The sequence below is a fragment of the Felis catus genome, chromosome B3 (assembly GCF_018350175.1).
Source record: "Felis catus isolate Fca126 chromosome B3, F.catus_Fca126_mat1.0, whole genome shotgun sequence".
Classification (NCBI taxonomy): Eukaryota; Metazoa; Chordata; class Mammalia; order Carnivora; family Felidae; genus Felis; species Felis catus.
Window position 1 is genome coordinate 116,187,267 of NC_058373.1, and position 25,940 is coordinate 116,213,206.

At 42.1% G+C, this 25,940-nt stretch overlaps 1 protein-coding gene and 1 long non-coding RNA gene across 10 annotated transcripts in view; both read left to right on the forward strand.

Annotated features, from left to right (window-relative positions):
• The first annotated feature begins 2,734 nt into the window (after positions 1 to 2,734).
• LOC111561004 lies at positions 2,735 to 6,257 on the forward strand. Its single transcript, XR_002743375.2, has 2 exons — positions 2,735 to 3,090; positions 5,907 to 6,257. It is a non-coding gene; the product is annotated as an uncharacterized LOC111561004 (long non-coding RNA).
• A 2,182-nt stretch (positions 6,258 to 8,439) lies between these two features.
• PCNX1 (pecanex 1) overlaps positions 8,440 to 25,940 on the forward strand; it is a 170,524-nt gene continuing 153,023 nt past the window's right edge. For 5 of the 9 annotated variants that reach the window (XM_023255797.2, XM_023255794.2, XM_023255795.2 and 2 more), the window contains exon 1: positions 8,441 to 9,042. In XM_023255797.2, the coding sequence (XP_023111565.1) occupies positions 8,890 to 9,042 (153 nt within the window). In that variant the 5' untranslated portion in view covers positions 8,441 to 8,889. Of the gene's footprint in view, positions 9,043 to 25,940 lie in introns of all 9 variants that reach the window. The other 4 variants (XM_045060136.1, XM_045060137.1, XM_023255799.2 and 1 more) reach the window with 3 other exon arrangements.

Below are 25,940 nucleotides of genomic sequence, written 5' to 3' on the forward strand. Positions count from 1 at the left end.
CTCCCTTTTCTATATTTCCTCTGATAAAAAAAAGTAAAAAAAATTTTTTTTTTATGATGAAAAACTAAATACCAGCCAAAAAGGCCACTTGGAAGCAGATTGGTAGAGAGGCTGGGCCAAGCAAATCCCAATAAGTTAAGGTCAGGTTTTCAAAGTACAAGCCTGAAGGCTAAATAAATAAATGCTTATAAAAAGCTCTTCATAAATTAGAGATTAGAAGTTTAAGAACTCCTAGTAGCCTGAGGCTATTAGGAGTGAAGGATTTAAAATGAAACCCCAAAAGCAAATATAGATCACAGCTGGAATACTTACAGCAGACCTTACTGTTCTGCTGCCGAGACACTAATTTGCACCAATAATTTGGAGGTGATGTGTTTCTAATCGCCCCTCATATGGACTCGGTTTTCACTTTCTGGTACTTTCCACAGGCTGAGGTCACTACAGGACTCAGAGTGGGAGGCTTTAGCGTCCCCTGGAAGTGGGGAATAGGACGTTTTTTTTCCCCTTCTTACTCCACTGACAACCTTTGAGGAATGCGAGGAGGACTCCATAGAGGAGACCGAGTCTAGGATAATCAGGGAGGGAGGTGACAGGAAACCAGGAAGAGAGTGCAATGACCCAGGAGCAAAAAGGTTAGATAAGACAGGGACCGAAAAGTGTCTGCTGGACTTGGCAACCAGGAAATCACTGGTGACTTGGGGCAAGAGCAGTGACCAGAGTTAAGTTCAAGGCAGGTGAGGAGCATCCTTCCAGTCTTAAGAAACGTGGCTGGGAAGCAGAGGAGAAGGAGGGTGGACGCTGGAGCAAGCAGAAGGCTTATGGAGGACAGTGCCTGTTGGTAGGCTGAAGGAAAGAATCAGTAGAATGAGAATGCTTTTTGGTGCCCAAGGAGTCAAGGTTAACAGGTTGAGTATGGTTCGGAGATTGTGGGAGGGGGATCCAGAGAGCCAGGTGGAGCGAGTTCCTCAGGCAGAAGGACTCCTGTTCCACTCAGAGAAGGAAAAAAAAAGAGGGAAGGGAAGATGGATGCATGTGTAGATAAATATAGAAGTAGGAGGGCAGGAAATTGAGAGATGCCAGTCTGATATCCTCTATTTTCTTTGTGCCTACGGGAGCGAGAGGGGTGTAGATGTCTTGAGAACATTGGCAAGCTTTTTTTTTTTTTTAATTTAATTTTTATTTTTTTAAAATATATGAAATTTATTGTCAAATTGGTTTCCATACAACACCCAGTGCTCATCCCAACAGGTTTGGCAAGCTTTTAAAAGTCATTACGAGGGGTGAAACAGCTAATGACTGGGAACCAAAGAACTGTCAGGAAGAATCCAGGTGGCAGCTGAGGTTAGAACCTGGGAGGTTAGCCTGTGTGCTGAAGGTAGAAGAGGCAGATCGTCCTGGGTTGTGGTGTGGTGGATGGTAAGAGGGGGAGGGAGAGGAGTGAAAAAAGCACCGGCCTTGGAATGATTGCACTGCAAACCCCTACACGAGATGAGGAACTGAGGGCAGGAGAGGTGGTGGTGGTGGTGGGAGGGGGGTCAGGAAAAAGAAAAGAAGGAAGGACTTAAAGAAAAAAAAAAAAGAACGGTTGGGGACAGTGGTTCTCAATACAGGTTTGCAGGATAGGGCCCTTAACATGCAGATCTCTGGGGCGCCTGTTAGAGATTTCAAGTTAGTGAGACGTAAGTGGAACCTAAGGATCTGCGTTATTTTCCAACTTATTATTTTTTAAAAATGAGTAACATGCATGTGACATGAAATTCATAAAGTACAAAAGACATGCAATGAAAAGTAAGTCTTTCTCTCACCCCTGTGGCAACTCCTGCTGCCATTGTCTCAGATGTTCTGTTAGGGACATTCAATACACAATCCCATATAAAATATGCTTTTTTTTTCCCTTTATGCAAACAACAGCATGTTATACACACTGTCCTACACTTCTTTTTTTCACTTAACCGTATATCTTAAAGATCAATCCATATCAGTTGTTAAAAGCTCCTTCAATGTTCTATTGACTGCTTGGAATTCTGTCTTTTGATAGCAAAAGATGGAAAACAATAGGTGCTCATATTAATTCTCTGCTTCAGGGATTGCCAACTCTGGAGGAGTTTTTCGATACCCTGCGTAGAGATGTACTAGAATTTGGAATGTTCTTAATAGATTGTGATTTGGGGGTGAGGGATTCATGGGTTACATGTTGAAAAACACTTGTCACGGGACGTGAGAGCAAAATGAGTTTAAACAATGGAAATACTGAGAGAAAGAGAAAACTGGATGGACTAGGAGCTTTTAGTTTGCATCATGATCTCTACTGATTTAATTGGGAGATTTCATCCTGAAGATATCATTCCCTGGGACATATATACAAAATACACTGTGCATAATTAGAAAATGGTGATGTATATTAACAGCTGCTGAATCCCAGTGACCATAGGCAAAGCAGAAACAAAAATAAAACCCAAAACCAAAACCAAAGCCAAAAGAACAAACAAAATTCATAAGAAATACATTCCTATGTGCTGTCGAGGTTTCCATAAAGAAAGCTATGGAAAATCTCCAAGGGACAGATCTTTTTATTACATCGTTGTTTATTTTTGCTGCTAGAAAAAGTAATTGAGAGGCGTCTGGCCGGCTCAGTCAGTGGAGTCGTGAGTTCAAGCCCCACAATGGGCATGGAGCCTACTTAAAAAAATAATAACGAAAAACTAAAAATAAATAAAAAACTATCGAAACTGAATGCAATGAGTCCGCCACATTGAATTTCCCAGAATTCTTCAATTCTGCTTGGATTTCTTGATGTGGGGCTAGGACAGACTTAGAAAGTAGATGACTGAATTGAAACACAGGTTGATCGCACACCCCATAATATTTCCACTACTGGCCACCACTTCCCACCAAGAAATGTTCTTGCCAGAAGAGCCAGACGTCCAGCCTCCAGAGGTGACAACTCTCGTTTTCTGCGTAACGACAGGCAGGTGTTCCAGATGACACTGACGGCTACCAATCAGGTGAGCTCTTCAGGGAATCACCCAGCGAGATCACTTGGTCCAACAGGTCCCACCAGCATTACGCTACTGTGGCTGAAACAGAAAGGTAAGCAAGACCTTTAATATGGAACAAACACATCAGACATCCGTTGAGATAGAAGAATCCTTAAATGTGAAAGATGGGAAATAATGCATGTGCCTATTGTTTCTAATTCAGGGATTACCAGCATCGGGGGAGTTTTACGATATCTTATACACTTCCCCTTTCCTTTCATTGCCCTGCCCTAAAAGTGTTGTGTGTGAGCTTAAGAATAGTGGATTGGGATTTTGAGATCTATCAGAAGATCCCCTCAAGATGACACAAAACCTCCTCACATGGAGTTGATATTTTAAAAAACCCAGTAGCGGGGCACCTGGCTGGTTCAGTTGGAAGATCATGCAACTCTTGATCTCAGAGTCGTGGCTTCGAGCACCATTGGGTGTAAAGGTTACTTAAATAAATGAATAAATAAAAATTTTTTAAAAAGTTAAAAAAAAAATCTTGAGATTTCCAAGAAGGATGAGGTGCTTTACTTTTTAGCTCTGTACCCAGATATTGATTGGTGTTTTATAATTATATAATGTAGGATTCACCTCCCCTGCTTTGACATTTATTTTCCCGATATGATATAAAATGGTATGTAGCATATAACTAAAAAGAGATTCAGGGAAGGATTCTAAGGCACTTCCTTTCTCTTCCAAATTATCCTAACCTTCATTCCATAGTTTTTCTAAGCTGGTGATAATGCCTTTGAATGTTGAAGAGTTACCAGGTGAAACCTAAGACAGGTGAAATCTTTAACTGAAAAGTCATTGCCTTCTGTGATGCTTTATTTTTTCTTTTTAAAAAAATTTTTTTTTAAAAATCTTTATTTATTTTTGACAGAGAGAGAGACAGAGTGCAAGTGGGGGAGGGTCAGAGAGAGAGGGAGACCCAGAATTAGGAGTAGGCTCCAGGCTCTGAGGTGTCAGCACAGAGCCTGATCGATGTGGGGCTCGAACTCACGAACCACAAGATCATGACCTAAGCTGAAGTCTGACGCTTAACCAACTGAGTCACTCAGGCGCCCCTGTAATGCTTTATTTTTTCAACTTACATGGATTGTCAATTGATCATAACAGCTTTCTGCTGGGCATTGTGGGACAGGCTGAGAAGTGCCTTGCCCTCAAGGAATGTACAATTTGGTTGGAGGGATACACAGTAGCACACAGTTGAGCGTTACATGAATGGAACAAAGGAGTGCTTTAGGCTATTCAAAAAATAGATGAATGGATTTGAAGTTAGTCACAGCAGACTTTAGTAGGCAGGTGGAGGAATAAGTTTTTCTAGGTAAGGCGAATGGTCTCAGTAAAAGCATAGAGGCAGGAATTAATAAACGGACGGGCGTGTAGATTAAATTAAATAAATGGATATACTGAAAGGGTTTACGATTGGGAGTAGTGGGAGCTACGTTAGAGAGGATAGTGGGATTCCGTTGTGGGGGACCTTGAAGGCCTGGCCAAGGAGTATACCTTTAGTACTGGAGGCACCAGGAGGGAATTGAAAGCTTCTGAGAAAAGGAGGGGCACAGAAAAAGTGGATTAGGGGCGTTGATTTGTTGGTGGAAGGTAGAATGATTTTGAAGAGAGATTGGAGGTGAGAGAGGCTGTTTGGTACGAGTTGATGAGGGTACCCACCAGGATGGTTAGATCGACCTTGCGAAGGAAGGGTGAGGCAGGAGACTAGACCACGGGGAAGGGTATGTGAGGTTTCAGGTTGGAGCTAGTTGGAAAATACCGGTTTCATGAAGAGAAACACATCAGAAGAAGGGCTGGTTTGGGTTGAGGGAGAAAACATGGATACCTGCTACATTCAGGTTGCTGGCGGGACACTTGGGCGATAACGTCCAAGGTATGTAATTGTTGCTGCATAAACGGACCAGAGCTGCGGTTTGTTTGCCTCTGCTCCGAGGCGGGCTCGCGTGGGGGTTATTAGAAGGTTTTGCACACTCAGCTTTGTTCCTGTCAGGCAGGAGAGGAGCACACGCTGGCAGAGCATCCCCAGTCCTCAAGGGGCCCATGAAGTCAGGAAGTATAATTTTAATAGAATTAGCTGAAAGATGAGCAGAAGTCAGGTGGTGGTTTGGTAGTATGTCACTGCCGCTAACTTTGACATGCTAAGTGTATCATTGTTAATAGCTTTTGTGCAGGGCTCAGAGGACTAACACTTAGCAAATTAGATTCCTCAGTTTTTGTCCTGCTCTTATAATTTAGGGCATATTACCTTGGGCAAACCATTTAACCTCTCTGTGCCTTGGCTCCCTGTCCATAAAATTGAAAGCTCATTGTGGCAGCATTCGCAAACATGTTGAAAGCTACAGATGAAAAGCATTGTAGGGTTCTGTCCTTCCACCCCCACTCCAAAGACTGAGTCAGTCTTTCAAAAAGGTCATCCATTTCATTGAATTCTTTCAATGGCTAACTTAGCTAATAAGCATTTTTCTAAAAGGCGTTTGCCAGTCCAGGGCTGAAAAATGTAGTCTATACTAACTGCCTTCCCTGCCTTCTGGGCCTGCTTGTTCTGCTGGCCCCCTTTCACTCAGTGGCTGGTTGTCAGTCGATTCTCATCTCTAGGCTCCTGGATCAATCCCAGCCGTATTGGAAGGGAATGAGAGCTCTGTATTAACATTCTGGGACCTCAGTACAAGGCAACCGTGATCAATGTGAAATTCAGTCTCAGTTCTAGGTATTAAGTTCCTGCTTTGTTTTTACGTCTCCCTTTGCCACATCTAGCCTTTGGATACCTGTCTTATCACCCTGAGCCCAAGTCCTTGCCCTGCAAGCTTGTCTAGTACATTATCTCAAAGCCCTGAATTCTATTTGTTTTCATCAATTCCTTATAAGGAGAGGAATCCAGACCTGGAAGACAGCACTGAAGCTGGGGCTTTGCTACAAGCAACATATTTTCTTAACGCCTGCCACAATTTCCCCATTTTTGTCTGCTCCTGGATTTCCCAAGGTTGTGTTCCAGCTGCCCACTGGCTTACAACACTTGCATTCTCTGTGTTGAACCAGCGTCATGCTGGCTGCTGCCTGTGCCCTACCCTTCAGATACCGTCTTCCGGTTGCCTGCTCATCACGCCAGCTGGGTCTGCCTCCAATTCCACGATGTATCTAGGTCTGGTCTCCGCTTCTTCCAGTCTACCTCACCCTTATTACAGTTAATCCTTTTACATTAAACGAAAGCAGATATTCGCTGGTGTGGAAACTGACGTGGTACTGGAATTTTATCCTTGTTTACATCTTTGTTTGTGTTGGAAGTGCTTGGGATCACTTCCAAAACCTGCTCAGAGAGCTTTCCTGTCTCTTTTAGGAGAAACAAATGAACAGTTGACAATACCTTATGTCTAAAACCAAGCCTCAAGACCACTAGTTTCATTGTCAAATTACGTTATTTAAACTTGATTGTGCTTTCAGACATAAACATTTTTATGTTTATTTATTTTTGAGAAAGACAGAGAGAGAGAGACTGAGACTGGGAGCGGGAGTGGGAGGGAGGGGTGTTGCAGAAAGAGAGAGGGAGAGAGAATCCCAAGCAGGCTCTGTGCTGTCCACATAGAGCCCAATGCAGGTCTTGAACCCACGAGCTGTGAGATCAGGACCTGAGCCAAAACCAAGAGTTGGACACTTAACTGACTGAGCCACCTGGGTGCCCCCAGACATACTAATATATGTTAAAGTATATTTTGGCCAGTGTTCATTTGTGTCTCACAATATGAAGGCATCTTATTGGAACTTGATGGCTTTGTGCTCACAAGGAAATAAACAAATCAAGGCTGGGGACAGTGTTCTACAATGGTAGTTTCAACCTCTAAGGTACATTGTAATCTCTTGGAGGGCTTGTTAAAACAGATTGTTGTGGGACGGGCCAGAGTGGCTCGGTCACACGGGCCAGAGTGGCTCGGTCACTTAAGCTTCCAACCCTTGATCTCAGTTCAGGTCACGACCTCATGGTTTGAGTTCGGGCCCCACACCAGGCTCTGCCATGATGGCGCGGGGACCTGCTTAAGATTGTCTCTCCTTCTCTCTGTCCCTCTCCCACCTGTGCTCTCTCTCTGAAAATAAACAAACAGATTGCTAGGTCCCACACCCAGAGTTTCTCTGGAGCGATGCCTGAGACTTTGCATTTCTAACAAAGTTCTCAGGTGTGGTGACACAACTGGTCCTGAGAATACACTTGAGAACCATTGGTCATATGTTTAAACTGGCCACAGGTAACCAAAAGCCGCCTAGCAGTACTGATCAGTTCAAATTCTTGTCTGAATGGATGAGGTGGAGTGCTGAGAAATAAACTTCTACATTAAATTTCAGTTGCAGCAGTTAGAATGACTGCTGGTTTCAGAGGTCTTCTCAAACCACCATTACTTACGAGGACACAGTTTTTTCACACTTCAGTTTCCTTATGCATAAAATAAGGATAGCGTCTGTGCTGTCCTTCCCCTAGCGTTGTGCAGGTCAGATGAAATGGGAATGAACATATTTGAACCGTAAAGTGGTATGGCCCCCGGAGGTATTGCAATGGTTTTTCAATACTTTTCTTAAAATAGCACTAGTTTCTTTTGGCTCTCTTGCATTTCTGATTAATTCCAGCAGCTTTAATGCAGGCATATAGAGTACTTTTATTGCTATAATAATTAAACTCAAACTTCAAACTTAAAAAATTTCATTCAATGAGATCAGAAATACCTTACAAACGTTCCAAAGAGGCAAGAATGATTCCCAGTCTCTACAGCAGTAAGAGAGCTATAAGACCCACAGTTTAGATTGGCCTATTAATAAAAATGGCTACAAGTTACAGCACGTGAAAATATAAAATCACCGTGTATAGAATGATAAACCTGTCTACCCTAGACTGTTACGTCTCTTGAAATTTCTATTAATTTATCTGTCTTTGTTAGTAGTAAATCCTCACAATCCTGGCGTGGCTGTTTTTCTCACCCGAGGGCCCCCAGCTCCCTCCAAGGGCCAACACAGTTCTTGCTCAAATTGAGCGCGTTTGTGACTTTTCATTAGTCACCAGCTGTATTGAATTCTGCTTGGCCTTCAACTAAGCATCGCAGATATTAGCCTCACTGTTCCCAGGTGTTAACTAAAATAAACATGATAAAACGTCAGCCAGGATGCTGACATGGTTCTAAAGACAAGGTTTGGGAGTATGACGGTCCCCGTTTGCCTGTCAAGGCACTTGGCAGGGTGGTTTGCCAGGGGCAGAAAGGAGTCTCCCAGAGCCCAGCACCACCCCAACTCCCCCCGCCCCGCCCCAGTCCCGGGCCCGGCCCGCGTCTGCGCGCGCTTCTCCCGGGCGCCGCCAGGAGGCGCCCGCCGCAGCCGAGGCGCTGCGCGCACCCGCGGAGAGCCGGCCCGGGGGGCGGAGGGAGAGGAGAGGAGGGGCTGGAGGGGGCGCGGCTTGCTCCCCGTCCCTCCCGGGCGCCGGGCCTCCCTCTCCGCCGGGCCCAGGGCTGGCGGCCGGCGGGGGTCGCGGCGGCGGCGGCGGCGGCGGCGCTGACGGGCCGCGGGCACGGGGGCCTGGCTCCGGCTCCGGGTGTTAGGAGACAAGATGGCGGCGGCGCTGTGGAGGCTGGTCTCCTCCTCTTCTCCGCTCTCCTCCGCCCCGCCGCTCGCCGCCTCCTCGGTCTCCTCCTCCTTCTCGTTCGCTGCCTCCTCCTCCTCCTCCTGCAGCAGCCCTAGCGACCGCCGGAGCGCCGGCCCGCTCTCCCGGAGCTCCGGAGGGGGATAGACGGGGCAGCTGCGGGCTCCGGCGACCGAGGCCGAGCTGGGGCCGGGGCGGGGACGGCGGCGGCGGCGGCGGCGGCGGCGCCGGGTGGGGATGGGGTCGCAGACGCTGCAGATCCTCCGGCAGGGGGTGTGGGCCGCGCTCAGCGGGGGCTGGTACTACGACCCGCACCAGGCCACCTTCGTGAACGCGCTGCACCTCTACCTGTGGCTCTTTCTGCTCGGCCTGCCCTTCACCCTCTACATGGTGAGTGTGGTGGGGGCGGGGAGGAGGGTGGCCCCTTTCCCGCTTCCCCTGGTCGCTGGCCGGGCAGCGCTGGCGTTCCGCAGTCCGGCGGCTGCTCGCGCCTCCCGGGCTCCGGGCCGGGGTCGCGCCTTCTCCTCGCCCCGGCGCGCGCGCGCCCGCCCGCCCGCCGCCCCCTCGGGCCCACTGCCCCGCTGGCTCTAGTGCTCCCCTCCCCCACCCGGCCCCCCCTCTCTGCTCTTTAGGGTGTCCCCTACGTCGGTGATGACAGGAGGGACGGAGCAGGAGCAGCAGCCCCTACCTGCGCCCCCGTGTGCCCCACCCTTTTACGGGGAAGTAGTAGCCTCCGGGGCCCCTTCTCAGGGGTCCTGAACCTGTAGCCCCTCCAGCCCGTTGCACCCGGGGAGGAAAGCCCGACTGGGGCTCCCTGCCCTCCGCGTTTTGTGGCAGGCGCCGAGCACTGTGCTCCTGAGGGACGCCGCATTCATCCTTGGCACGCGTGCTTATTTGCGCTCCGTTCCGCGGGCGCCCGGGCACCCCTTGGGCACTCCCTTCACCCGAGGCGGTTCTCTCTCCGCGCTCCACCTCGCCTCGAATCCGCGTGCGGGGCCCTCGGCGCGGGGGAGGAGTGCGTGCCGCTCGGTGGGGAATGTAATTGCGGGGCGGCCGGGCTCTAACTCGCGACTAGGTGGTGTTTGAAAACCAGGCTCCTGACCTTCCTGCCTCCAAAAATCATTGTTTGTGCTGGTTCTTTTCGGTTCAGCTCTGTGGTCAGCGGCTGCTGTGTTTCCAGGCCAGCTTTGGGGGGGGAGGGAGCGGGGGAGATACGGGGAATCTGGCTGGCATTTCAGATTTGTTTGGATTGGTTCAAGGCCGTTTACTGATAGGAAAAAGGAAGTGCTGCCTGTTGCTGAATTCAGTACGATCAGCCTCTCCGAACGATCTGGGCTTGTTTTTACGCTGTCTTTTCGCTGAAAGTTGTACGCCTGTTTTGTTTTGTTTTGTTTTGTTTGTTTGTGTTTTTAAACACATTAGGTTAGGGTGGGGCGTTAGGGTGACTAATGTGGAAGAGAGATGATACTTAAACTTCAGTTAATGTTTTTAAGCTTCGGTTAAATTTTTAAAGTAACCGGAAGGGAGGAAAGGATGATAACTTTTTTGTTTTAGGAGCGTTCCTTTTAATGTATTTCTGTTAACTTTGTGGTTCTTTATGGAGCTATATAGTAAAGGCGCTGGATTGGAAAATCTGGGAGTATGCCTGAGAAGTGCTGTAGAGAGTGAGAACACCCGATCCTTTCCTAAGTGAAGCTCCTTTTCACTGATTGGCAGGAAAGTGCCTGCTTGGGGGAAGACGTGCGAAATTTTACATTCCCAAGCAGATTTTAGTTTTACATCAAAATTGTTTTGAAGGGACTTCTTGCTGCAGATAAAAAGGACATTTAAAAAAATGCTGATGACTTCTTATTATTTTTTTTTTAGGGGACTTGTTCAGTCTTGTCCCATTCTGAAAATTTGTCGTGAAGTGTTATAATTTTCAATTAATTCTGCCCTAGGGGCTTCTATTTGCACTGCTCTACCTTCCAGGAATATGACATCATTAACGAACAGGTTAATTACTTTGGGTATAAGAATCCTCAGGCTGTCACAGAGCTTTCATGGCAGATTTCTCTTACATCCAAGAGAATTGTGAACTTAAAACTGAAACTGGTACTTCAGATGTAAGGATTAGTTGCTGTGTTGCAGTGTAAGGTTTCCGTGTGAGCACGTGAGCTGTGTTAGGGGCTGAGTCGCTGTGTAATCAGCAAACATTACTAAAGGAAATTAGCATAAATAGAGAGCAATACATTGAGTTTACTGTTTCATTTTGGGAGTTTATTCAGTTGAATTTAATTCACAAATATTTGAGCGTCTACTATGTCCTGGGCAATTTGCTAGATTCTGGGAAAACTGCTTCTCTGACTTTCTTGTCTTATTTAATGGTAATTCTGCTCTTCCTCATCTTTTAAAATCTCTCCTTGATTCATCTTTCTTTTCACATCCAGTTCATCGAATTTTGTGAGTTCTGTTTTGAAAACCTAAAATCCAGCTAGTCCTCATCATCGCCTACCTGGTTCAAGCCACCATTTATGGCTCCTCTGGATAATTCCAGGATTCTAATGAGGTTCACTGCTTCTGTGTTCTCTATTCTTGTTACAGGAGTCTGAGTGATTCTTCGAAACATAAATCAGATCATGGCACTCTTCTTCCCTCAGAGCCTGCCCTCTGTTATACTCCATCACTTTGCCTTCTTAGAATTTTCCCAACATAACAACTATGTTCCTGCCTCAGGGCTTTTGCACTTGCTCTTCTCCCTCTCTCTCTGGATGACTCCTGAAGATATCTGTGTGACTTGCTCCACCTGTTCAGATTTCAGTTATATGTGAGGCTTTCCCTGATAACCAATGTAACATAGCAACCGAGTAGCTCCTACAGTATTTCTAGTCCTCCTTTTCTCCTTTATTTAATAATGTTTATTACTAATTGATATATATTAGTATCTCTTTTTTTAGTGTTATTTATATATTTTTGAGAGACAGAGAGAGAGAGAGAGAGAGAGAGAGAGAGAGAGAGAACATGTATGTCAGCAGGGAAAAGGCAGAGAGAGGGAGAGAGAATCCCAAGCAGGCTCCTTGCTGTTAGCCCAGAGCCCGACATGGGGCTGGATCTCAACGATGATGAGATTGTGACCTGAGCCGAAATCAAGAGTCGGCCACTTAACCAACTGAGCCACCCAGGGGCCCCTATATTAATATTTCTTTATCTCTTTGGAGTATATGGTCTGAGGAGGGCAGAGACTATTTTGTTCACTGCTTTGTTGTCAGGACCTAGATCAGTGCAAGACACGTAATAACTGCTCAGGTGTCGAATGATTAGAAATGAACAAGACACAGCTTCTGCCTTCAAGGAACTTAAAGTCTAGCTTGGGGATAATGAACAGTTGACAAACGTTAGAACTGTTGTGAAAAGGTAAGTACAGAGTGGCCCTGAGTTTCGAGTCAGGCAATTGATTCTTGTCTAGGGGCAGTCAGCAAAGAGGATTTGCCAGCATTTGAAGAAACATTACTAGTTGTATAGTATTGAGATAGATGGAAGTATATACTTGAAGCAAAATTCAACATTTCACGTAAAAATAAAATCTCTTACGGGGGCGCCTGGGTGGCTCAGTCACTTAAGTGTCGGGCTTTGGCTCTGGTCATGATCTCACGGTCCATGGGTTTGAGCCTCGTGTCAGGCTCTGTGCTGACAGCTTGGAGCCTGGAGCCTGCTTCGGATTCTGTATCTCCTTCTCTCTCTGCCCCTTCCCCCATTTATGCTCAGTCTCTCTTTCAAAAATAAATAAACATGAAAAAAAAAAAGAATGGAAAAACATAAAATCTCTAACAGTTATAGATTATTATGTGTATGTTCTCCCAATAATAACTATAAATGATAGTGACTTTTAAGTGTATAGGTTCTTTTTTTTATATAAAAATTTTTAATGCTTATTTTTGACAGAGCATGAGTGGGGGAGGGGCAGAGAGAGAGGGAGATACAGAATCTGAAGTAGGCTCAAGGCCCCAGGTGTTAGCACAGAGCCTGACATGGGCTTGAACTCACAGACTGCGAGATCATGACCTGAGCTGAAGTCACACGCTCAACCGACTGAGCCACCCAGGCACCCCAAGTATATAGGTTCTTTATCCCAAACACTGTGTTCTCATTTAACTGATGAGGACACTTGAGGTTAGTCATGGATGACCTGTTTTGTGACCTGTTTTGTGACCTTTTAATCTAGCAATTAAAGGGCTAGATTTATACAGGGCCTTTGTAGCCATTGTATAGGTAGCTTTTTTTTTTTTTTCCTTTAAATTAAAGGCCCAAAGTCTATGAAGAGGTAGGTAGTAGGTTAAGTTAGGTAGAGTCTTAGTGCTTTTTGTATAGGAGTAAAACACTTTTGCTATTAGTAGCTTTTGTGGATGCTTTGAAAGGTAAGAGTTTATAGCTTCTGCAATTATAAAACTTTTCAGTAGTGAAAATGAAGAAGTAATTTTTTCCTTCTTACTTTCATTGTCCTTTCTTTTCCTCTTAAGGCACTCACCCCACTTTGTCTTGTTATACATTTGACCCTTGAACAACATGGGAGTTAAAGCCATCAACCCCTACTCCGTGGAAAATCCACGTATATCTTTTGACTCCCCCCAAACTTGCCTGCTAATAGCCTACTGTTGACCTTAAGCCCTACTGGTTATATAAACAGTCAAGTAACGTATTTTGTATGCTATATGTATTATATACTGTGTTATAAAGTAAGCTAGAGAAAAAATGTTAAGAAAACCATGAGAAAATATTTACAGTACTGCACTGTATTTATCAAGAAAAGTCCACATATTAGTGGACTCATGTACTTCAAACCCTTGTTCAAGGGTCAACTGTAACCATTTTTGCACATGACATGTGACAGATGGTGAATGTTATAGTCATGAGCTTTGTGGCATTTTTGTGTGGTGGAAAGCAGATTGGAATTGGTGTTATCTTGGTTTGTGAATTTTGGCTCTTCTTGATTGTGTGTCCTTTGGGAGAGACCCTACCTTTCTGGACCTTGATTTACTCGTGAGCCATTTCTTGTGTATTTTGTAAGGAAATATTTAGGAAATGAAATTATTCACTTTCAGAGTGGCCTTCAGTAAATGTCATTTGAAAGAATGGCTAATTAGAACAGTGTTTCCTCTATAATGTTGTATGTCTGGAGGAGATGAGATAACTCTCGATTAGTCAAACCATTATTGCTCAACGTATTGTTTTCTTCTGTAAAGACTTATATCCCTAGGTGATGAACTATAACATTAGAACCTATTTACACAGGTGCTTCTCAGACTCCAGTTGTCACCAGAATCCCTTGAACGTGTTAAAGTGTGCATGTACTCGTCATTCTGATGCATAAGATCTGGAGTGTGGCCCATGTGTTTGTATTTTATGGACATCCAGGTCAGTTTAAAGAACTTGATCGATATGCCCCTAAGTCCCATCCCCTGACCTAAATCCAGCTGCCTACTCATCATATCCTTTTGGCTGTCTTACAGGCATCTCGATGGTATCCTGTCTAAGTTGTTCTTGATTCCCTGCTAAACCTTCCCCTCACCGTCAGGACCAGACTTGTTTTCTTACTCTGTCAGCCTTGTTAATAGCACCATCGTGTGTGCAGTTGTTCATACGGTCTCCCTCCCCCTTGCCTTGTGAGCCAGTCTTACCAATTCTCTTGTCAGAAATCTCAGGCCTTCCTTTCCACTTCCTAGTTCGCCTGGTGTTTTGTTTTGTTTCCTTTTTTTTTTTTGGTCTGTACTACTACTTTAGCTTCTATTCTTTCTTTTACAACTCCTTCTCTACCAAGTAAAAGACTCTGTGTCATTCTCCCTTTCTAATATTCTTCACTGACTTTCTTTTACACCTAGAATCAAATCCGGCATTCTTACTAAGCCCTCCCTGAAACCAGTTCCACCTTTGTCTGCAGTTTGTGCCATAGTCACACTGGCCTTTCTGTTACTTCAACCTACTGAGCTCGTTCCTCATCCCGGGCCTTGGCACATGCTATGACTCCTGAAGGGATACTCTTCTCTCCTGCTCTTTGCAACAAAGCCTGCTGTTGCTTGGTCATCAGGACTTGGGCTTTAATATCATCTCCTCACAGAGGTCTGACCTGCTAACCATAAGCAGGTTCTCTCTCTTTTGAACATCATTGCATCCTGTAACTTTTTTTCACAGTTCTGTCCATAAACACATATATTTATCTTTGTTTACTTATTTGCTATCTCTCATTCCCCTCCGTCCCTACCTTGTAAGCTGGGGTCACGTGACTTATTTGTCATTGTACATCCCGTGTCAGTTCTCATGTTTGGCTTATATTAAGCTTTGAATAAATATTTGTTGAAGGAATCTTTTATAATATATGTGAACCTTCTTTAGACTTATCAGCATAACTGGTAGAGAATTTGGAGGGATGGGAAATTACTGTGGTAGGTTGTATTATATGGTGGAGTTACAGCGTATGTGGGGGTTAGGTTCAGTGTTTGTGTGCATGACAAAAATAAGATATAGAATTATTGAAAAACTAAATGCAGAATGACTGTTGAAAAACCTTTAAATCAAAGTGTAGCATATATAGTTTTTTTGTATGTGCAACTTCACAAATATATATACGCATGATATATAGTAACATATACTGTAAAATCAATAGATTATATTCAGAAACTAAAATATTCACAACTTTTATGAAGGTTTTAATTTTTTTCTTCCAGGTGATTTTATTATATCTTCTATAGCTGATGTTTATCATCTACAGAATGATAAGTCCTTTATTAGTAAGGATTTCTCTGAGGGCTTCATGTCATTCTTTTTTTTTTTTTTTTTTAATTTTTTTAACGTTTATTTATTTTTGAGACAGAGAGAGACAGAGCATGAACGGGGGAGGGTCAGAGAGAGAGGGAGACACAGAATCTGAAACAGGCTCCAGGCTCTGAACGGTTAGCACAGAGCCTGACGCGGGGCTCGAACTCACAGACCGCGAGATCATGACCTGAGCCAAAGTCGGATGCTTAACCGACTGAGCCACCCAGGCGCCCCCATGTCATTTTCTTTAGCAAAGATTTAAAAATATTTTAGGGGCGCCTGGGTGGCTCAATCAGTTGAGTGTTGGACTTCGGCTCAGGTCATAATCTCACAGTTCATGGGTTTGAGCCCCACTCAGGTTTTGCACTGACAGTAGGGAGCCTTCTTCAGATTACTCCAAGCTGTAAAATCATTTGGTAATTGAAAAACTAGGAAGGTTTCTTCTATTTCGTTTCCTGCTTTCAAATGCATACATTTAACTAGGTAGTTTGCCTTTGCTAGCTGACTTTATTGAAAGTTAAATTTTTCAGATTCTTTGTTTCCCTCGCCCTCTGCCCCTCCCCCCTCCCCCATTTGAGGGCACATGCTCTCCTTTCTCTCTCAAAAATAAACATTAAAAAATATTTTAAAGATCAATGTAAACAAGATTTTGTTATGATGACTGAAACTGAAATTGTCGTAGTTTATAATTTATATTTCCTAAAATGTTTAATTAGGAAAGTTATTGTATTATAAGTTAAATGCAAACATTTAACTAGGTAGTTTGCCTTTGCTAGCTGACTTTATTGAAAATTAAGTTAAATTTTTTCCAACATTTTTTTAATGAGAATAAAAAAGTTGGAAGAATTATACCCACCACCTGGTTTCTATAATTTTTTTAATTATATGTCTATGTATCCCTCTAGCTATTAAGACCTTGGTTTTGTTTTGTTTTATTTTATTTTTTTTTATTTTAGAGAACACAAGTGGGAGAGAGGGGCAGAAGGGGAGAGAGAGAGAGAGAATTATTAACCTTTTTTTTTTTTTAAGGGGGATGCTTGTGAAGTAACTTGCAGACATCAGTATAGATCACCCTGAAACATTTCTGCACGCGTACCATCTGCTAGAGTTATGATAGGCACAGATCCTAAGTGAACTGTTGGATGAGTTTGAATGTTGATAAATGCACACACCTGTGTAGTGCAACACCATCGTGTTGTTGAACATTAATGTCACCCCAGGAACTTCCTGCTTGCCCTTCCCAGTCAACCCTCTCACCCTTATTCTCATTTTTTCCCTTGGTAGAGTAGTTTATCTCATTCTAGAACTTCATTTTAATGAAGTCATGTAGCATATTTTTTGTGTAAGTCTTTCTCACTCAGCATAATGTTTTTGAGATTTATCCATATTGTATATATCAGTAACTTGTTCGCTCTCTTTTTTTTTTTTTAAGTTTATTATTTTTGAGAGAGGGAGGGAGAGAGAGAATTCTAAGCATGCTCTGCACTGACACAGCGCAGAGCCTGACAAGGGGCTTGAACACACGAACCATGAAATCATGACCTGGGTGGAGGAGATCAAGAGTAGGACCCTTAACCGACTAAGCCACCCAGGTGCCCCATTAACTTGCTCCTTTTTATTGATGAACAGTATTCCTTTGTATGAATATATTAAAGTTTGTTCATCTTTATCTAGTCTCCTGTAGATAAGGACCTCTTTTGGCTTTATGTAAAAGGTATCACTCCAGCATGAGGGTAATTTTTATCGGGACTCAGAAGACATTGGAAAACTTCATTAAATATCAAAAACGTTTTCTCTCCCCAAATAAGAACATGTTTTAATTTAAAATACATTAATGATAATTGCATACCTTATTCTCTTAGTTCAGTTTTTGTAGTCTTGTACTTGTATTTGCTTAGTATTTAGATTTTCTCTGTGAATTCAATAGAATCTTTATGTATATAGATGTTTTTGCTAAATTCAAAATTATATATAAGTAAAAAGGAGAAAGTAAAAACCTCTTGTAATCCCATTCACCCAGTCAGTTGAACATTTTAGTAACCAGAGTGTATTTGGAGCTTATAAATATGTATTATGCTTTCTTAAAAAAATGGGCTCATAAAATTTGTACTGTTGTGAAGCCTTCTATTTTTGTTTGACTATAAATTGTGAATGTTTCCATGTAAGGAAAGAAAAGTAACAGTTTTAATAGCTCTGTAGTAGGTCCTAGTATAGATGTGTTACGGTGTATCTAATCGTTTTCCTGCTATTTTACAGGTTGTATTTTTTAGCTATTTAGAAAACACTAGGGTGAATATTCTCGCAGTTAAATCTTTGTGCTAGCCTTTTGTATAAATCCCTAGAAGTAGACTTGGTGAATCAAGGGATATGCATATCTGTGTTTGATAATTGTTCAGTTTATGAGTGAATCCTTATATTGAGAGAGAGCATGAATGAGAGAATGATGGATAATAACGCAAGGTTCCTGAGAAGGCAAGATAACTGTGTGGTCTAAAGAGCACAGGCAGTAAGGGATCATCCTCAGAAAGGAGGGATGTGGGGAGAAGAAGTGATGAACAGTTGGTGGTCAAAGCTGAGGGAGATCTGTTTTTATTTTGATGATAATCTTGAAGTGTGGAGTGTTTTCTGTTGGGAGTGAGGGGAAAGGTCAGGAGGGTATTCAGGGTTTAAGGAGGATTTCCAGAAGGTGAGATGCTGTCCTAAGTTTTAGAGGGTGGGGAAGTGAACTGATGAGCAAGGGATGGTAGGGTTGCCAGGCAACTTTGAGGATGCCTTTGAAGTTGAGGAACATGAGTTCAGAGTGTTGCAGAGGAATGTTCAGGAGAGAAATTGGGGGTAAAATTTATTTAGAAGTTACCACCTTTGCATAGCTGTCACCTACAGTGGCTAACTCCAAGCCACAAGTAGACAAGATCTGGAGAGAAAGTATAATTCATTAAAAGGAAGGTGGTTCGGACAGAACTCCAAGGCCTAACAGCAGTTAAAATCAGTGAAGGAGACAAGAAGGCAAGAGGGAAACGGAAGAGAGGAACCTGTTACGCAAGCCAAAGAAAGAGAGTGTTTTGAAAAAGGAGAAAATGGTCAAAAATGCCAAATTGCCCTCTTAAAAGGATATACTAATTTTTCATCAACAGTGTTGAGAGTACCTCCCACCTCCGCTCAGCACTTTCCCAAACAGTGTTACTGTTGTAAATTTCTTATTCAGTGGAATGTCATATAAAACCATTTCAGTAATACTCTGGTTTGATAATTGCTACAGTTTCCCTTGAAGTACTTTTTAATTCAAACTTGGTACAAATTAAGGATGCTTACTGCACTAACATATATCACATAACATCTTTTATCTGATTTTTTTCTGTATTCTCACTTTCATAGCAGGCAGCTGATAAATAAGCAGAAATGCTTCCTTGAGAAGAGATCGGTTGCTTTTTTTCTGTTATTTGAGTTACATCAAATGGTTTTCCTGTGTCTCTGCATAACTGGGGAGTTCAGAGAGTTACTGTGTAGGTGGGCTATGACGCCCCGAGATACCCTGGAAGAGTAACAAGAATCGCATTGAGTAATGGAATGGGAAAGGGCAGATTACAATAAATATTTTCCTACTGCTCTTCGTTAATATAGAGGTGCATTTTGCTAAATCACAGTAAAATTAGTAGTTACTGATTCTGGTTCCTCTCCTTGGTTCCTGAAAAAGTTGGTGAAATGCTTTCTTTGGTAGGATTGTAAAACAGGTCAGACTTTTCTTACCTTCCTTTATCGCTAGAACCCGAGGGGTTGTATCTTTTTTAACTTGCACTGTTGGTGCCAGCTAGTGGAGACTAGCTTTGTGTTCTGTTATGTTGCTTTGTGTTATGATAAGAAAGAAAAAACCTAGGGAAAAGCAAGCCATTTCCGTTTGAGGTTTTTAGGGGCAAAAAAAAGTTCTCTTCCATAGAGCTTTGTACAAACCAAATAGAACCCTGAGTGCCAACTGCGCTGAGAATAGGCAGGAAGCTTAGTCACAGATTTGAGAAGCTTGAATTATGTATCTGGGTGTTTTCCTTTTCCTACCCCTCCTCACCCCCTGTGTGTTGTCTAGACATAAACTAAACAGATTTAACCACTAAAGTGATCTTTAAAACTTTATATTTTGAAATAATTTTAGATTTACAGAAAAGTTACAAAAGTAGCCTAGAGTTTTTGTATACCCTTTGCCCAGCTCCCTCTAATATAAAATCTTACATAACCATGGTGCATTTATTAAAACAAAGAAAGTAACATTAATACAGTACTATTAACAAACTCTAGAATTTATTTGGATTTCACTAGTTTTTCCACTAATGTTCCTATTCTGTTTCAGGATCCAATCCAGGATACTTAATTGCATTTAGTATCATCATCTTTAATATGGGTTTTTTACTGCTTTCCCTTACCATGCTGGGAGTCTATTTTTTAAGGAATTTACAATTCATAACAACTTATCAAATTGTATAAGAACAATTAGTAGAAGATTTTATGTCTGGGACCGATACATTTGAAATGGACAAAAGAGGAGTGTATCCTAAATGATTTTTGAATCTTGCATTGACCATTAGCCTATGTTAGGCTATTTTAAAGTTAAGATGTTTCAAATATGAAAAATTATATGAAATGAAATAATCCTAAAGACAAAAAAGACATCAGATATCATTCATGCAGAATGGATGACGGTCCATTCCTATATAATGCTGTTTTTCCTAATTTATAAATTAGAGCCCATGAGATAAATTCATACCCAGGTTACAAGGTATAAATATGACTAATTCCTTATGTGTCATACAGTGTTCAGGAATTGGAAGGAGGATGCAAATATTTACTGGAAGGCTTTATGCAAAGGATAATTCTTTATTTAAAACGTTTACAACATGCTGGGCACTGTGGTAGGTTTTATGGGGGGGGACCTTTATAAGTTTTGTTATTTGAGTTGGAACAGTGTTTCTCATAATCTTCCCACCAGGCAAATACATTTTTGTTTGGGGGAAGAAACTGTTCTTTAAAAGAAAATATGTTCTTAAATGTAGTGATTTGTTCAGCTACCAAGTACTTTATTATAACATATCCAATATATTAAGTCTTTCTCAGTGAATTATTATTTACAAATTTTTTTAAATATTTATTTATTTTTGAGAGGTGGGGAGGGGCAGAGAGAGAGAGAGAGGGAGACACAGAATCCAAAGCAGGCTCCAGGCTCTGAGCTGTCAGCACAGAGCCTGATGTGGGGCTTGCACTCATGAACCATGAAAACATGACCTAGGCCGAAGTCGGAAGCTTAACTGACTGAGCTGCCCAGGTGCCCCAGTGAATTACATTTTTAACTTCTCACAGTATCATTTATGCATATTACTGTCTCTCAATAAGTATCTGGAATGGTTAAACGAAAGGATATAAAAAGAAATAAAAACCCAAATGGGGTGCCTGGGTGACTCAGTTGGTTAAGCGTCTGACTCTTGGTTTCAGCTCAGGTCATGATCTCATGGTTTCTGAGTTCGAGCCCTGCATAGGGTTCCATGCTGGGAACCTGCTTGGGATTTTCTCTCTCCCTCTCTCTCTGTGCACCCCCCCGCCCCACTCATGCTCTCTCTCTGAAAATAAATAAACTTAAAAAAAAAAAACCCAAATAAACCAGTTATCATTTGTACTATTTCATTTATGCCACACCATACATCGCAGATGAAGCACTGCACATCATTTCCACAAGCATCACAGACCTTTAAGACAGAGCCCTAGTGAACTTTGCAAGGGAATAAAGAGAGCTTTTGGGTGCATTTTAGTAAGGAAATCCCCAACTTAAAGATTTTGAAAAAGTGAGAATAAATTTAGCTGATCTAAAAATATTATGCTGTATTATCAAAAAGTCTTACTTTTTTCCAGTCCCTGTGCCACAGGAATATTAAAAGATGCAGTATTGAGGGGCGCCTGGGTGGCTCAGTCGGTTGAGCGGCCGACTTCGGCTCAGGTCATGATCTCGTGGTCCGTGAGTTCGAGCCCCGCGTCGGGCTCTGTGCTGACAGCTCAGAGCCTGGAGCCCGTTTCAGATTCTGTGTCTCCCTCTCTCTGACCCTCCCCCATTCATGCTCTGTCTCTCTCTGTCTCAAAAATAAATAAACATTAAAAAAAAAAATTAAAAAAAAAAGATGCAGTATTGTGCTATGGAAGAATAAGTGTAATTTTTTAATATGAAGGATTTTCACATGAACAAGGAAGTTGGAAGAATAATACATGATCTCTGCTTAGATTTGAAGATATGAACCTTTTAAAAGATCATATTTGCTGTAGCTATGTACTGATGTAAGATATATATCTGCACATACACACGTTGATATACACATTCTGTCTTGCACATACACGCACACATGTATATCTGATTCATCATGACACCTCACCTCTAAGTGCTTCAGGCTTCACCCTCATAATTGTAACACCTTTATCACATTGAATATGATTAATAATTCTCTTATATCTCACACCTAGTTTATATTTAAATTTCCCTAGTTATCCCCAAAATATCATTTATAGCTAGTTTTTCCAAGCCAGGGATCCAGTTAGGGTTTAATCATTTCTCCATCCAACTGACTTTTTAAAAAGTCTGGGCTAATTATAGAATGTTCTATGTTATGGATTTGTCTAATTGTGGTGTCATGTTTTTTTTCCTGTCTAGTCTCTGTAGTTTCTGTAAAGTACATATTTTTTAATGTTTGTTTATTTTTGAGAGAGTGCGAGCGGGGGAGGGGCAGAGAGAGAGGGCCGTACAGAGGATCTGAAGCAGGCTCCCCACTGACAGCACAAAGCCTGATGTGAGTCTGGAACTCACAAACCGTGAGGTCATGACTTGAGCTGAAGTCAGACGCTCAACAGACTGAGTGACCCAGGGTGCCCCTGTAGTTCCTGTAAATTTAAACTTTATTTTATTGTCCCAAGTTAGAGTTTCTAGAATTTACATATTTCAGCATGATATTTAACATGAGTAGTGTTGTATTGCAAATTTTCTTTCATTGTTGCTTTGCCTTTGATTTGGGAATCTTTCATATTTACTGACAGATTTTACTGCCATAATTTTTGTTCATATCATTATGCAGTGTCATTGTTACTCAGGCTCTCATTATGTGTCTTTTGGCTTTCTTCCTTATTAAAGACATACCTGTGTGTCTTTAAGGAGTAAGGAAAAGAAGGAAATAAGGAAAGTCAAAGTAATTGTAAAATCACAGAATGCACCACATAGTTCTTCCCACTATTTTGGCATCCGGCTTTCAACTAATTATAACTTTATGTATTTTTGCTTACTAATAGGTTGAGGAGAATTAGAATTAGCCATTATCAAGCTGTGTCCCCAGTACTCTGCTCATTCTGAGTCACTGCTCATCTCTTCTTCTCCTGGAGCAAAAGGCGTATCACAGCATGGGCTGGAGTGAGGCCAACATATCTCTGCCTTTTATTTAATTTTTATAGGAAGTTATTGAGCAGCTTTGGGAGATTATTGGAAAGTCTTTTTATGTTTCTTAGTGGTATGCGTCTTGATGCTCCACTCGAGAATTGCTGGCCTGGAGCACAGGACACAGGCTTGGGGCAGAGCTGTCACTGCCTTTCTGCAACCCCAAACCCACCGTCTGATAATTGGGAATTAACTTGCTTGAGGTCCTGTTTTGCGTCATACGAATAAATCGGTACCCGGGGGGAGATTCTGGACATGTGTATTTTGAAAAGCAACTTCCCCTAAATGTACCAACAGAAAAGCCCATAGGTGATTCTGTTAGACACCTCAGGCTAACAGACGCTAGCTTGGGAGGTATTAGTCTCTGATTTGCGAATGTCTGAAAATACCTTATTGTTTCCTGATGAGGTTGTTGGTTTAGGTCATCTGCATTTTTCAGCAGGGAATAAATTACTGAATAATTTTGATTCGGGCTGTAGTGGGAACTTTTATACTACTGATAATACCAGTAGTAAGTACTGGTATGTAAGATAGCACTTTTTACTCAGTGTGAAATATTCCTCGAGCATTTCACCCTCCAGTTAAAAAAAACACTATTAGACTTTTATCATGAAAATAATATTATCTGTAGAAACTGTATGAGTATCTACAGTCTGTAATAAAAACATGTTCTAAAGTAAAAGACCAGAATAAGAACAAACAGTACTGTGGTGCACATTTGTGTGTGTAAGATCTTATTTGTGGGAGTATATAGCATGAGTTTCTAGAAAAGAAATTGCTAGGTCAGAGTTTACATATTTAAAATCCACCTAGTTGTTGCCAAACTACACCTCAAAAAAGCGATACCATTTTATATTTTCACCTTTGTGAGAGGATGTGTTTGCCTCTGTTCCCATCAACATTGGTTATTACAAATCTTTTTCAGTGTAATAGTGTAAAATGGTGTCTTGTTTTAATTTGTGTTTTCTTAATAAGTTCTTTGAGTATTTTTTCTTAAAATTTTTTTAATGTTTATTTATTAAAAAAAATTTTTTTAACGTTTATTTATTTTTGAGACAGAGAGAGACAGAGCATGAACGGGGGAGGGTCAGAGAGAGAGGGAGACACAGAATCTGAAACAGGCTCCAGGCTCTGAGCCATCAGCACAGAGCCTGATGCGGGGCTGGAACTCACGGACTGTGAGATCATGACCTGAGCTGAGTCGGACGCTCAACCGACTGAGCCACCCAGGCACCCCAATGTTTGTTTATTTTTGAGAGAGACAGAAAGCATGAGAGGCAGAGGGGCAGAGAGAGAAGGAGACACAGAATCTGAAACGGGCTCCAGGCTCTGAGCTGTCAGCACAGAGCCCAACATGGGGCGTGAACTCACGGAGTGCAGGATCATGACCTGAGCCAAAGTCAGCGGCTTAACTGAGCCACCCAGGCGCCCCACCAGTATCTTTTCATATGCTTGGTAGACATTTATATTTTTTAATTGCTTTTTATATGCTTTATCTTTTTCTGAAAGTCAGTCATGTTGTTGTGCTTAGTGATTTCTGAGAGACTTTTTACGTATAAAAATTAGTTTTGTGGGGCACCTGGGTGGTTCAGTCGGTTGGGTGTCTGACTTCTGCTCAGGTCATGATCTCATGGTTCATAGATTCAAGCCCTGCGTCGGGTTCTGTGCTGACAGTTCAGATCCTGGAGCCTGCTTCAGATTCTGTCTCTTCCTCTCTCTGCCCCTCCCCTGCTTGTGCTCTGTCTCTCTCTCAAAAATGAATAAACATTAAAAAAAATTTTTTTTTAAATTAGCTTTGTCGTATATTAAATCTGCCTACTTTGTCTTTTAACTTTATGTTTGGGTTTTTGAACATATAAATTTAACATTTTTAGTAGTCATGTTCACTAGTTTTCTTCATGCTTATGAAGATCTTCCCCGTAAAAGGTTTGTTAAAAAGAAAAAATCATGTTTTTATTTAACTTTTAAATTGGGAATAAATATGCATAGTTAGATTCTCTCTCTCTCTCTCTCTCTCTCATACACACACACACACACACACACACACACACACACACTTCTAAAAGCTGATGGGGTGCCTGGGTGGCCCAATTGGTTGAGCGTCCAACTCTTGATTTTGGCTCAGGTCATGATCTCGTGGTTTGTGAGTTCAAACCCCGCATTAGGCTCCGTACTGGCATTGTGGAGCCTGCTTGGGATTCTCTCTCTCTCCCTATCTCTGTGCCCCTCCTGTGCAGCCTCTTTCTCTCTCAAAATAAATAAATTAAAAAAAAAAAAGGTGGTTAAAAAATTGCCCTTTTTTACCTTCCCACCATCTTCCCAGTTTTGTACCTGCACTTCCTGTAAGAAACCACTGTGACTCTCACCACAACCTACAGATTCAGATTCCTCCACCACAATATTCTATATATTGTTCTTCACACTTAATACATATTAAACATACATGCATCAGAACCAAAAGGGCTTCTTCAGTTTGGGTGTTTTGTTTTGTTTTGTTTTGTTTTGTTTTGTTTTGTTTTGTTTTGAGATATACTTGACATATAGCATATTAGTTTCAGGTATAGGACATGGTTCAATATTTGTATATAGTGAGATGATTACAAGTCTAGTTAACATCTGTCACCATGCATAGTTAGATTTGTGTGTGTGTGTGTGTGAGTGTGAGTGATGGAATCTTTTAAGATTTATTCTCTTAGAAACTTCCAGATATCAATACTGTATTATTAACTGTAGTCACCATACTGTATATTATATCCCCATGACTTAATTATAAATGTTTATTTGTTTATTTTGAGAGAGAGTGGGAGAGAGAGAATCCTATGCAGGCTCCACGCTGGAAGCTCAGAGCCCATCACGGGGGTTGATTTCACAAACCGTGAGATCATGACCTGAGCCAAAATCAAGAGTTGGGTAACCACCAGAGCCACCCAGGCACCTCCCCCCTCCCCACTTATTTATAATTGGAAGTTTTTACCTTTTGACTCTGTTTCTTCATTTTGTCTGTCACCACCACCACCCCACTCACCTCTGGTAATCACCAGTTTTCTCTGTT